Source organism: Urocampus carinirostris, chromosome 12 (assembly GCF_059441175.1).
Source record: "Urocampus carinirostris isolate Australia breed hairy pipefish chromosome 12, RoL_Ucar_1.0, whole genome shotgun sequence".
Taxonomy (NCBI): domain Eukaryota; kingdom Metazoa; phylum Chordata; class Actinopteri; order Syngnathiformes; family Syngnathidae; genus Urocampus; species Urocampus carinirostris.
Genome location: NC_142360.1, coordinates 13488641 through 13503295, shown reverse-complemented (window position 1 = coordinate 13503295; position 14655 = coordinate 13488641). Strand labels below are relative to the sequence as shown.

Below are 14655 nucleotides of genomic sequence, written 5' to 3'. Positions count from 1 at the left end.
CATCACTGAATTTTTGAATGTTTGAATTACAATAAAGGAACCATAACATTATTTATGTAAATAATAGGTGTTTTTTCCTGTAGTTTTTTTTACAACCATTGTTTCTTTCCCAGCATACAAGCACTCTTCGTGTGCATGTGCACTCTTGAACAGAAATAAGGGCACACGAGTGTGTCCCTGTTGAATTTTTTTTTCAGTTTTTTTTTCTTTTTAAATCCACCATGCTAATGTAAACACACCTGGAATTGTGGCTGAATGCTCCACTTCGGCACCTATTATATAAGAGGCTGAGCTGGGATACAGTGGCCTCGGGTGTGCGGCTAGCACACACTGTTGACTCTAATTTGACCGACTCAACAGCGCGGCGGTGTGTGCGGGCGCAAAATACAAAGTTTGCTTTTCACATCGAGGTGTTAGCATCCAAACATATGTGTTAAGAGATGGCAGGAAAGTGTGGACAGAAGATAGGATGACAGATGATGATAACCTTTTAAAGGTGAAAAAGAGATAGATTTGCAGTCAAGAAATCGGTATACGCTATAGGGGTCGCTTAGAAATGTCCTTATTTTTGAAGGAAGTGCACTGTTTTTTTTTTTGATAAAGAAAACATTAAACTAACCAGAAATACACCCCATACATTGTTAGCGTGGTAAATGACTATTTTAGCTACAAATGTCTGGTTTTCATTGCAAAATCTACATGGGTGTATAGAAGCCAATTTCCAGCAATCAGCACTCCACTGTTCTCATAGTACATTGTTTTTACTAAATGCATTAGAAAGCTTTGATTAGAAAACCCTTGTGCAATGATGTAAGCACAGCTAAAAACAGTTTAGCTGGTTAGAGGAGCTCTAAAACAGATTTTTCTTTGAGTTAGACAAGTATCTGGAGAATCAGATTTGTGAGTGGGAATGAACTTTCAGTACGGCCATAAAAAACTTTTATCTGAAACGCAACAGACTATTCTTGTTCCAAGAAATTTAGATTATTCCATGTGAGAAATTGTAAAGAAATTGAAAATCTCCTACAACAGTACGTACTACTCCCTTTAGAGAACAGCACAGACAGGCACTAACAAAAGTAGAAAGAGAACTGGTAGGCACAACCAAGCAAGAGGAAAAGTACATTAGAGTATCTAGTTTAAAAAAATGACTCATTACAGATCCTCAACTAGCAGCTAAGTTAAATAGTGTCCGCAAAACATCATTGTCAACATCTGCAGTGAAACGGCGACTCCGAGATGCCAGGCTTCAAGGCAGAGTGGCAAAGAAAGAGTAATAATTGAGAGTGGCCAACAAAAGGAATTTCATGTATCCATCCATCCATTTTCTGCACCGCTTATCTTCACTAGGGTCCCGGAGGGTGCTGGAGCCCATCCCAGCTGTCTTCGGGCAGTGGGCAAGGGACCCCCTTGACTGGTTGCCAGCCAGTCGCAGGGCACACAGGGGGAGACAACTCACGCTCATTCACACCTACAGGCAATTTAAACCGTCCAATCAACCTGACACTTGTTTTTGAAATGTGGGAGGAAACTGGAATGCCTGGAGGTAAACCCACGCAGGCATGGGGAGAATATGCAAACCCTGCACGGAGAAGACGCGTTAGCTGTAACCCAACCGTAGAGCCCCGCACTGTAGGGCTGCGGGCTAATTAACAAGTCTCTTTTTCATGTAAAAAATAAATTGTCTGGGAGACCCCAAACTTTTAAACAGTAATGCACGTTTGTATTTATGTACTGTGGAGGGATTTGTGAAAATGTTTGAAATATATTTCTCTATTTTTTTTTACACAAATAGAATACAAATCACTAGTGAAATGATAACCATTGGGGGAAAAACAGATCTACCACTTTTTGGTTCACCAAGGCAGTTGAAAGAATTTGGTGACGTAGGTCTATGGTATTATGCGTTTTGGGGGCTTTCACTTGTAATTATACACTCAGCTGTCTTTTTTTTATGCGGCTTTTCATCACGAGGGTCACGGATGAGCTGGAGCCCAATTGGCAAACAGCTGAAAAAAACTCCCTTCGTATTTTTTCCTGCCAAAGGCAGAATGTTACATACTGTCTTATAGGTTTGGTTATTAAGACACAATGCAATAAATTGTGAGGTTAGTAACAGATGTTCGATTCCAAGAACAGAAATATTCTTTGATTCTTACCTTCAGCAGGGTTTGTGTCCTGAATGCACAACTCAGACAGTGGCCTTAAAAATATGTATTTATAGTATGGATTCAGGGTGTTTGTTGTCAATGTTTTTATTCTGTTGCAGGGAGGACTGTTTATCCAGCATACAGGACAGATGCCCGGTGGGCCAGTGTTGCTTGGGGATGCTATTTAATTATCTTTTCCCTCAGTTTCACACCAACAGGATTGAGGTAGTGTACAGCCACCACAGTACGAATGTAGAAGTAAGGGAAGTTTTGAATATCCAGAAACATGCTGAATGAGGGTGACCAACATGGCAACAACTTGGTAGTCTGTAAACAGGTTCCAGAAATATCTCACCAGGGTCTTTTTAATCTTCTATCAAATTTGAAAATGTAAATAATGGAAAAGATTGATTAAAAAGTGTGTCATATTTGGTACCATCTGTTTTTTGACTTGTATAAGATTTCATCAACATGACCAGTGTATACAAGTCTTTATACATCTGTTCAGAATCAGCTTATCAATCATATATGTAATCGTCTGTTGCCCTATTTTCGATTGAGCCTATTTTGCTCTGATTCCAACCCAGTAATAACATAAAGCTATCATAGTATTAATATTCTAATAGTTATTTTTCCAGTACTAAAACAAAACTGTGAAAAATATTTATCTTGTATTGGTATTTGCATAGAAAAGTGGGTATTCATATCTTATTTCTCACCTCATTTTGGAATTTTGTTGCTGCTAAATGTTATTGCACTAATTGCAAAAGAAATTGCACTACCTGTTTGCCTATTCACCCTGACATTCATTTATCATATTTTTAAAATTCTACATTATGTGCAATGTTCCCTCTAATTTTCCACAGGTCTGAGCGTTCACACAAAGTCGGTGAGCAACGCTTGAAACAACAGTGAGCAACGGCAATCCCAAGTGTGGCAACTAATCCATTATTAAACATGTCCAAAACTTGACATCAAGTTACATTTTGCTGAGTTTCCGAGCAATACAAACATTTTTTTCACTTTTGAATGAATTGACTAGTGTATTATTCCAAAGGTTTTAGGGCCTACAAACATCATTTGGTTTTACAACAGTTCTTTAACAAGATTTTCAATTTATTTTTTTCCCCCATATCTTTTGTAGCATAATACTAACATTTTTGGGGGCTTATTTAGTCGGTTGCAAGATACAGAACTGTATTTCATCACGTTTTTTTTATGGAAGTACAATGTTGGCAACAAGATTGACTTGGTATTATTGGAAATCATTTGAATGCAACACAAACTTTTACTTCTTTGTCCTTGTTTTTTTTCTTTTTTTTTAATTCCTTAATAAAAATCTAATTGTGTTTATTTTTTCCTAGCTGCCGCTGTTACTTTTTTCTTTTTGTTCTCTTCTTACCTTTTTTTCCTTTGTTTCTTTCTTTTCTTTTTTTCTGGCTTTTTCCTGAATTTTTTGTTCTTTTTTTTCTTCCTTTTGTCTTTTTTTTTCTCAGCTTTTCACTACTTTTTCATTTTGGTATTTTTTTTCTTTTTTGTTCTATTTACCCCCCGTCCTTTAAGTCATTTTCTGCACAATTTTACATAATATTTGGTCGTGTAGGGATTAAAGAAGCAAAATCAACCTGAAGAGCCGTTTGGGACCCGAAAGAGCCGGTTCTCTTTAGTGAACCGAGCCGAAGAAGCCGGTTCTCGAAAAACTCTACTGACTTTTCTCAACTTCGTTTGACTTGACCTTGACTTCAAAATACCGCATTTAGAACACAACGTCAGGGGAACCCGTGTATTTTTACCTTCATGCACTGTAACTTGGACTTAATTCGCTTCTTAATTGGCAATTTCAAGCCCTGATTTTTGTGTGCTGGCTAGATTTTCTCGTGCGCTGAGAATCTGCGGGCAGTGCGCGATTGCGCACACGCGCAGCTTAGAGGGAACATTGATCATGTGTTTATCTGGTGTATTCTGGAGTGCCATGTCTAATCTCGTTGTAAATAATGTTCACTACATTGTTATCAAGGAAAATAAAGAAAAATTGTAAACCGGTAGTCATTTGCTATAATCTGTAACAAAAGAGTAGTTCCATATGGTTGTAATTATCATCATTATCACTAAATTTTGCTTTGTGAGGGGTATTAGGGAGAGTGATGCTCGTCCTTGCAGTTTTTTGTTAGTGTAGCATTAAAATGGTAAAAGTAAGCAAAGGCCTGTTTCAAATGAATACAGTCCAAAAATGAAAAAAGAGGTTATTTGAGTGCATCTAAGAAATACACTTACTTTATAAATAAATTAACGGAGGCTGCAGTTATGACTTTAAGCCAGGAGATGGCGGCAGAGAGTAACAAAGTTTCAAATTTCGGACAACCCCTTTGAACTAATGCTTCAGCTTGTAAAATGGTTTGTTCTTTGGGTTTAGTGTATAATATCCATCCATCCATCTATCCATTATCTGCACCGCTTATCCTCAGTAGCGTCGCGGGTGTGCTGGAGCTCATCCCAACCATCTTCAGGCAGTGGGCAGGGGACACCCTGAACTGGTTGCCAGCTAGTCGCAGGGCACAGAGACAGACAATTCACTCGCTCATTCACACCTAGGGACAATTTGGACCAGCCAATTAACCTAACCTGCATGTTTTTGGAATGTGGGAGGAAACCGGAGTGCCCGGAGGAAACCCATGCAAGCACGGGGAGAACATGCAAGAACATGCAAACTCCACACAGGGGTTTGATCTCATGACCTCAGAACTGTGCCGCTCACGCACTAACCACCGCGCCGCCATGCTGCCTAGTGTATAAGAATATTTCCATTTATAGTAATTGTAAAAACATTAAGGTTTCTACTTCTTGGAATTTGTCTATCACAGGATCTGTTTGGAGCATAACCACAGCAAAAAGCAAGGTATTACTGTATAAGTTTTATCTTTGTACAGTCTGGAGAGAATAACAAATGTAAACAAGCATAAACAGAGCACAGTATGTGTTTGTTGTCTTTTATGCGAAGGTTAAAAAAAACAGAAGATTGAGGACCTACTCCAAGAGAGTGATTTCTGTTCCGTCTGCGCTTACCTTGACGTAGTCCACGGCGGCATCCAAAGCGGTTGTGGGTTCCCTGGGGAACACAGAGAGAGAAAAGGCCCGGTTCAGTGAGCACATCTCGTCCCTGCTGGTGGTTTTCCCACCAACAAACTGTCCTTGTTCTCAAGCTTCCGTTCCGACAGCCCGTGTTGTTCCCCAAGCGACTTTTCACAGAAGTTCACTTATCCAAAAGAGGCATGTTGGCCAAACGGCAGAAAGGCTCGTCCGAGCTCCTCAGGCTGCAATCTGAAGTTTACCATGCAGTAGAGCGCAAGTAAAAGTTCATGCTGACTTGCATCTAACTCAAGATCCCTGTTACACTCTCTCGCTCTCTCTCTCTCTCCCTCTCCTTCTCCTCCCCATCATAACACACATCACAGGCACACGCCCATCCTTGTGAGTCCACTGACAATTTCACACGCACGTCACAGCACACACCGCTCAGAAAACACAGATTCGACCGTTCTGTACTTTTAGTTTCCTTCAGCGGCATCACCCTGTTCCAACATGTGGAATGAGTAGGGCTCCAACTATTGACTATTTTAACTCATTGAATGCCATCACGTATCAATATGAAGTATTGTCCCTGAGTGCCAAAACGTAAAAATATGTTTTTAACTGTTTGAAAGGCTTTTGCACTGCTGATCTGTAAGTATTAAGCCTCAGAAAATTATGTCAGTATAATAAATTACTATTCAATGGCAGGGGTGGCTTTGATCACATCTTTGTCACACACCGAGGAGCCCTACTTCCTCTATCCAGCGATTGAGAGTGTGTGGGTGGCCCCCGAGTGATAAAAAATGGTGTGATTACGTCACCGGAAACATCGGGCGCAAAAACGTTCTTGCAAAGTTCATGCATAAATTCAGTGTTCTCACAATAGAATGTTATTGGCATTGAATGAGTTAATAGCACATTAGTCACAAGTCATTGAAGCAATTCGTCGAATAGACTGATAATTGTCTTTTTTTCTTGAATTTAGCATGCAGTTTAATTATGTGCTAAATGATATTAAACACAAGAAAAGTGGGTACAATGATGAATACATTTTTTTGAACATACTGGAAAAAAATAAAAGTAAAAATGCACCGAAAAAGTTCCATTAGTCACTGCGCTTGATCAGTAGAGACTTGAATACATAATAAAAACAATGGCTAAACACGGAATCAATGAAATCGATTCAAATTTGCACAGAATTTCATCATCACTTCGTTGTGTGGCGCAAATTATTTCGTTGTGACATTGTAGTGTAGTTGGACTATTGAGTGGACATGCTTGCAGTACCACTTTGATTCAGCAGAGGGCGACTGAAGGCCACATCTTGTTGCGTTACTTCCTCTTGAGTAGTATTTTGGTACGACAGGGGGTCCCTTGACAAGAGGTCCTCTTCAACCGACAAAGTACAGTTTTCGCACTGCCACTCTTTTATTGCACTTTACCCAAAAAAATCATCTTACATATTTGCGGGTGTATGGCATACATTTGTATGTATTTTTGTTTAATGTCAAGCTATTTGACAAATATTTTGATTTTTTTTTTATTGTTATACTTTATGGAATACTCTGTTGTTTTGTGCAAAATTTTTCTATCAGTCCACAACTTCAATATTTAAGGAAATTAAAAACGTGTGTTTTTAAAAAAAAAATCCGGTTCACCAATTCATCAAAAAAAGAAATCGAACGATTCAACAATTATTGAAATAATCGTTAATTGCATTGCTAAACGAAACCTCTGTCCATATTTTATGTGCAGGCAAATAAATAATGAATCAAAATCAATTTTTTTAATCCCTGTGTACCAAGAACAGGTGCATTAGCAGCTGTAAAAAAGTACAAAAAATACTAATAATATATTTATCCATTTTGTGAAGTACATTCAATGGTCAAGTGCAAAGTCTGTAATAAAAGTACTTAATGATTCTCAAAAAGTCTGAAATCTAACGGTTTTGACATGTGACGTTTGTTCTTTAGACGACATTAATTTAATTACTCATATGTTTCAGGCATAATTAGGCATCATGATCAAGCCTTTTTACAGTATGGCCAAATATACGCGTATAAAATAATAAGCCTATTGGCCTAAATGTTCGTCGTGCTGTTTAAATGTTCATGCGTCACCGATCTACTGCCATGATGTGCAAGGTCTGCTTTGCAAGCTTCAGAAGTTTGGGTACGCGTAGTTGATTTTGATGCCGCCATTTCTGTATGTTTTTGTTACTGTTCAAGGCAGAGACTCTATTTGTTATTGTGCATGTGTGACTTTCACTAGAAATTATATTTATGTAGTGATGCCTCTGTTGGAAAAAGTGTCAAGCACAATAGTCGACAATAGAATTCGTTGTAGATTATTTCTATTATCAATTTTTGACGACAACGCAGACTAATCGTTGCAGCCCTAGAAATGAGCAAGCTGTAGTCGCCAAATGTAGCCGTCCTCCAGGAGGCTTGCGGCCCAAAGAGGTCATTAGCTCAAATCCGGAACAGCGTTGCCGGTTAAAGTCCTTTTAAGCTTCCACTCGTGTTCTCATGGGAATATTAGCGCCAGGCCAGTACTTAACAAAGCAAACATGTTCAGCTGAAAACCCTCTCGGCTTTAATATGACCCCAAACATTAAGGTGGGATTTCATTACGTAATAGAACAGAAGGCTGCATTCACAACAGTTTCTGCACTGTTTAGGTTTCCTCAGTGCCACATATTATATAAATTGTGTGCTCAAATGTCTCCAGCGGCAAAGGAATGATGAAAGGAAAACCACTGTCGAAAAAATTTCCTTTTTCAAGGTGTCCAAAAAGAAGAGACTTCATGTACAGTACATATGGAATTAACTAGCGTGGTAAACTTTTGTAGTTATATATGAAGCTTTCTCACAATCGCTGTTCCAAAACTGCGGTGGCCACAGAATGTAGCAGAATTTCTTTTTTTCCTTTTTTTTTTTTTCATGCAGATGTGGACACTTGCATGCATGACACGTATAATTAAGCTTATAATGATTGTCACATACAGTTTAGATGCCAAAGTTTTGATGGTGTGAACACAACATTGGATGAGTTTGGCCTGCTTAAAGGAGACATATCCAGATAAATCCATCTGATTTTGTTTGTTTAAGTTATATAATATTATCGCGACTTCATTTGTAGCAGTCGTTTGGTGACCCAAAAACAAAAATGCACCATTTTACTTTTCTTTTTTTTTGCCCAGCCTTTCACTAGGTTTTTGGTTTCATAGGGGTACCCTTAGCAGCAAGATGGTGGTTAATCATGTTAACTCCCTCTAGTTTAACATTATCTTATGTAAATGAATATAAATTCCTCAACATATGAATATTTTTAAACCAGTAGGAGGCAGTAAATTATACACATTATTTCTTTAAAAAAAGACATCCAACTGAATCAAATTTTTGTAACTGTTGGCCATTTTAAAATGCCAATTCCTCTCTAAAAATAAAGTAAATTTTGCGTTGGGTTCCTATTACCTGATTGTGGGAATTCCAGCCAAATTTCAGTGCCCTCCGCCCAATTTGTGAATCCAACACGTTCAAATGTTAGAGTCCTTTGAGCTCATTTGAAAAACTTAATTGAAAGGAAGTACTAAAGTGACAAACATTTAGATGCCAGACCCTTTCCTATAAATATTTGAAAGGGTGGTATTAAAAAGCACAGCGATTCCAGATTCAAAATTCTATTGAGTGTTTTGCATAATTAGTATAGTTCAATAAAACCACGTGAGAGTAATCTCTACCAATGTAACTGAATTATTTAAAAAAAAGGCATCAACGTTGTTTTATAGTAAGAATATAATAGTTTATTGTGAAAGAGCTCATATGATAAAATGCAGAAAATATTGTGTCTTTTGTTGACAAACATTTTAACGACACTTCAAGGTAGAGAGAGATATTTATAATGTTTTATGCAGGAAAAAAACTTTTGGACCAGCCCAATTGAATTTTGAGTTTTTCAATGCATATTATCAAATAAAGTGCTTGAAAACAAGGACCTAAAATATTAGGATGCTTTAATTTGGAGTGTTTGACATTTTTTTTCATGGAATTAATCGATTTATAATTCTACATGTAAGTGAAGATATGTATGGACATGAATATTTATTCATCGATGAAAATGAGAAGAATTGAAACGGTCTACATGATCTTTTTCTTCCAGTATTGCCGAAGTATTGAATTTGACACTATCAGCTCTAGACCTACATGGCCATTCATAACCTTGCCCCTCCCTACCTCTGCGACCTCCTTCACATTGCCAAGCCATCCCACAGCCTCAGCTCATCTTTCTCCCTCCGTCTCGATATACCCCCTGCCCGCCTCAGCTCCATGGGGAGCAGAGCTTTCAGGCGCTCTGCCCCCCAGCTCTGGAACTCATTGCTGCCTGACCTCGGAAATTCTGCAACCGTGTCCACCTTCAAATCCGGACTCAAAACTCACCTCTTCAGACTTGCCTATGTTTGACCATATGCCTCACACACCACCCCTTTTAACTATAATGTGTCTTATTGGCCATTTATTACTTGCTTGTTTTACTATTTGTTTATTGTTGTGTCCTCCTCTTATGTACAGCAACCTTGGGTGTCCTGTAAGGCACTTCGAAATACAAATTATTATTATCATAAAAATTAAATCGATAATTATTTTTGTCCTGGCAAGACCCCTCTGCCAATTGTCTTAACCCAATACAGCCTGCGACTGAAAACGTTTGCCCACCCCTGCTTTAAGGGAATTTAAATGTTGCTAAATCCTGCAACAATCTTGTTTTTTGGTCTGTTTTTAGATGACCCCCCTTTCTCATTTAAATCAATCATATTTACACTACAAGGAGGCATTCGATTTATTGTTTTTATTTATCGGGTTTGGCTCTTGGGTGTTGGCTCTCGGAAATTTTATGGAATTATAACAGGTGATATTATCTTCAATTGACCATATATATTTTAGACTGTATTTTGCTGTTGCATCCAGACATGGTCAGATTAGTAAAAGGGTAGCCGAAAATTTAGTTTTGGATTACATACAGTAGTAGAGATTATATATGCATTCATTATTCATACACGTATGCGATACTAATATAGATCCATTATTATAATATAGTTAGCCGAATGCAGTTCAAAACGACTGCAATGGATGTATAATGTTTTGATAATAAATCTGAATTTAAGTAGCATGTCGGAAAATGATGAGCATTGGTTTCCTGGAAATGACAAACTAGCGTGCGGGCGGGTTTCACATAGCATAATGCCACCCAACCCTCTCTGACCACACACTGTTGCTATATTTTGCTTCTGACCTCAGGGGATGTCCCCAAACATTCACCACATAGACCTCATGCCCCTTGGCCTCTCTGTCCTAACCCTCCAATCTGACAACACCCGTGTCGAGATTACTGTTAACGGACTGGCGGGGGTTTCCTTACTTAAAGGTTTTCCAAACACAAAGTTTTTTTAACTTGGCACAAAAAGTGTAGTGTTCCTCCCCACAATCATGCAAATATGTTGTATAATATAACACAAGCCAGGTGACTTGAGAAATTTAGTCTCAAAGTTAACCCATCTGGCGTGTTTGTTGTAGAGCTGTGATGTCATTAAAGAAACACAGTCTTTCAAAATTGTACATCCAATTAACACAAAATGTGATGCAAGTTCCGAAACAGACAGCGATTGTAGTGAACAACAATTGTATACTGCTCATTTCTGCTTGGACGTACGGAATTGTGGCTTTTCGTAGGTGTTTTTTGCTGTGTGTGTCTGGTTAGCTTGGTGTTAGCATAGGGGCTTTTCGGTTTTAATTGCTCCCGGTTGGTGCCCGTTCGTTGCCCGCAGTGTGTTGTTCGGCCGGGCAGCCTGACGTTAGCGCTGGTTTGCCTTGTCCCTTTATTTTATTCCCAGTCGGCTTTGTGTTGATCGCAGTTGCAACTTTACATTGTTGGTTTCCAGTTAGCTTGGATGTTCGCTGCGGGTTTTTTTTTTTTTTTTGATCGGCTAGCCTGGCATCCGTGCCGGTTTTGCCGTGTTCCTTAGTTGGTTTAACCCTGGCTGGCTTCGTTTTAATTGCTGTAGTTGTTGCCACTTTTTGTTGTTAGTTCCCTGTTAGTTTTGGTCACTGCGTATTTTTTCGGTCAACCAGCCTTGCATTTAGGCTGCGACCGCCTTTTGTATATTTGTCCTGGTTTTCCCCTTGTTGGGGGCTCTCCGTGTTGTTTCTTGCCAGTTAGCACCTTTTTGGCAGCTCGCTCTTTGTTGTGCCGTCCACCTAGGACACAACACCTCGGCATTCTCCACAAAAACTACCTAAACGTCGCTTGAAAACCTCGTAACCGCATTGACTATCACATAAAACAATATGGCGACTGGCTTGCTACGGTGCTGGTGTTCCTCTGATGACATCACAGTATAGAATGACTAAGACAAGACATGCTGTCTTCATAGCATATTATGTCAGAAAATAGACTACACTGATGATAGATATATATATATATATATATATATATATATATATAGAGAGAGAGAGAGAGAGAGAGAGAGAGAGAGAGAGAGAGAGAGAGAGAGAGAGAGAGAGAGAGAGAGAGAGAGAGAGAGAGAGAGAGAGAGAGAGAGAGAGAGAGAGAGAGAGAGAGATGGATTTTGGGCAGAAACCATGTATTATTTCCTCATGGTAGCATGTTTAAAAATTTGGGATTACCTTAAAGCTTAAGCGCAAATTGATAAACATTGGCAACCATCAGTCATAAGGTTGAGAAAACTCAAGGACTGACTTCACACAATGTTCAATCATAGCTGAGTGAGTTTAAGAAGAGCGGCAAATGATGGTAAGTGTGGTCGTCCTTCCAGTCTGCACAGACTAACCACAGCTAACTTTGACTTTTGTATTTGTTGCCTTTTTGCTGAAACAGCATCGGACACTTTATGCTTTCACAACCGCCAGACGGACCTTCTGCACAAGAAAGTGAGAATATCAGAAAGAGTCAAAAGTGGAGAGGGCGGGCTGCTTTCACCGCAGTCTTTTCCTGGCTTCTGTTGTTCTTTTGCTTCCCCACATGCCATTTAGCATCACCGCATGTGGGCTACACGTCTATGGGAGTACACCGTATGAGGTTGGATGCAAATGTGAGCGTGTGGGAGAGTGAAAGTGAAAATCTGAGGCAATGCAGTGTCAGTGGGCAACCAGCACATGTCAGTATTGGACAAAAACAGTACTGTCTCTTTCAGGAGGGGCCACTACTCCAAACATACATCCTGCACATTCCACTTCAAAAATGTATTTCATGCCGAATCAATCCGTTCAAACAAAGTACAATGAAAAGTTGAAAATTACAAATTTAACTCCTTGAATGCCATTGACATTACATAGCTCAGGGTTTAGTAACCTATGGCTTTTTTCATGAGTACATCTGGTTTAAAAACAAAATTAAGGTCATGCAAAGTTAATCTTTGTCTTTCAATTTATAGCATGAGCAAAGCTAAAGAAAACTTTGACAAGCACTGGTTCGGTGCAGTATGTAAAGGGTACATTTTTAACTAACATGTTTTAACGACCACCAGACACACTGTGTTAAAAGGCACTGTCTTTGCAGCTTGTTCTATTTCTGTATTTAATATATACAGTACATAGAGTGCAGAGGTTCAGGGTTCAAGTCCAGCTACCGCAGCCTCCCCGTGTGGAGTTTGTGCGTTCTCCCCGTGCCTGCGTAGGTTCCTCCAGGCACTCCGGTTTCCTCCTAAAACCATGCATTGGCCGGTGTCCTCCCAAAAACATGCATTGGCCAGTTTGAATTGTCCCTAGATGTGGATGAGTGAGAGAGTTGTCTTTCTCTGAGTGCCCTGTGACTGGCTGGCAAACAGTTCAGTGTGTCCCCTGCCCACTGCCCGAAGATAGCTGGGATGGGCTGCAGCACCCCTGCGATCCTACAGAGGATAAACGGTGCAGATGATGGATGGATGGATGGATAGAGCGCGCCTGATTATTGGTCACGGGTGTACTTCTACAAACAATGGGTGCAATGCATGCGACGTCACGTGTCCTCTTTTGCACTTGTGGGACGCTTAAAAGTCACGGGAGATCGCATATAACTCTCATTAAGTTGGAAAAGTGAACGATCTTACAAAAACATGGTATTTCACCCATGAATCGGAATTGAGCATAAAGCTCTGCAGTGTAAACCTAGCCTTACATACAAGCCCACACATCACTCTTTAGATTTGACGCCTGAACTTCACACTTTAGCAGCTTCATTGTGTGCTTCGCTACGGCCGACACTTTACATCACACATAGAGCGCCCATTTTGAAGAAAATCTGAGACTTTTGTGTGCTCCTTATGGTCGTGAATATATGGTACAGTTTACGGTCGAGGTGTCACACCAACACACCCTGATTAGGCTGTAAACCGCTAAGGAATCCTTTATATGGATACTCATTAAACAATCTATGTTCATTGTTGAGACACTTTATGACAAAACACCACAGAACAAACTGTAAACACACCAAAACGCCAGCAAAGCACCCACGGCAATTTGAATGGGTGAGCGGTAGGAATGGACGGACCTCTGAACACAGCACACACACTTCCTTTTGTATCGCGCCCAGCCCCGTCTGCCCCTGAGGTAAATACTTCAGTATCCTCGTTTGCTGTATTTCTGATATTCTTACAAAAAAAAAATCCTCGCACCTTGAAACCATTTTTTATGATAAAAATGACTCTCAACTGAGTCTCAACATTCTCAAGTAACTGTGGGAGGGAGACAAATTTTAAGTGGTATATCTACAATAATAAGGGACAAAGGCTCTGGCATTATTATTATTTTCTACATTTTATTAAATTATCAAACATCACATCAAAGAATTGAAATGCTCTAAAGAATTGACTTTTGTCAGGAGAGCGCGTTCGGCAATTTTATAGAATTGTGTCTTGACAAATGTGGAGCGTCTCTCTCGAAAAAAATCTAAACACTTTTTAAGCTACAAGTAAGTAGTGACACCTCTTTCTGAGAGAATCAACTTGAGCCAAAAGTATAAGTGGAGAAAAGGAGAAGTACAAGAAGAGCAATCACTTCTAGGAAAGTAAAAACTACAGAGAAAATAACTTTTACTATTGCAAAATTAAACACAGATGGCAGTAGCTTTAAGATTGATGCAAAAGTTGAAGTAGTGGTAAACTGGTGGCTGCTGTAAACACGTAATAAAGTCAAGGATATGTTGAGTTAACGTTCTGTGACCTGGTATCAGACCCACATGGACGTTTGAGATGCTGATAGAAACTATCAATACAGAACTTTTTGTGCACAGCTCCGATTTGACAAATGACATGTCAAATCACATTATAGCCCTTAATCACAGAAAGTCTCAAAGGGCTTCACAGGACACAATCATGGTAAACACAAAACCCCTGATCTAAATTGTTTATGGGGGCAAGGAAAACCTAAAAAAAACAAAAGCA

General features: G+C 39.4%; 1 protein-coding gene across 2 annotated transcripts in view; it reads right to left on the bottom strand.

Annotated features, from left to right (window-relative positions):
* bcar3 (BCAR3 adaptor protein, NSP family member) overlaps positions 1–14655 on the bottom strand; it is a 104858-nt gene that overhangs the window by 46728 nt on the left and 43475 nt on the right. For both annotated transcript variants that reach the window (XM_088348870.1, XM_088348871.1), the window contains one exon: positions 5214–5256. In XM_088348870.1, coding sequence (XP_088204996.1) covers positions 5214–5256 — 43 coding nt within the window. The remainder of the gene's footprint in view (positions 1–5213; positions 5257–14655) is intronic.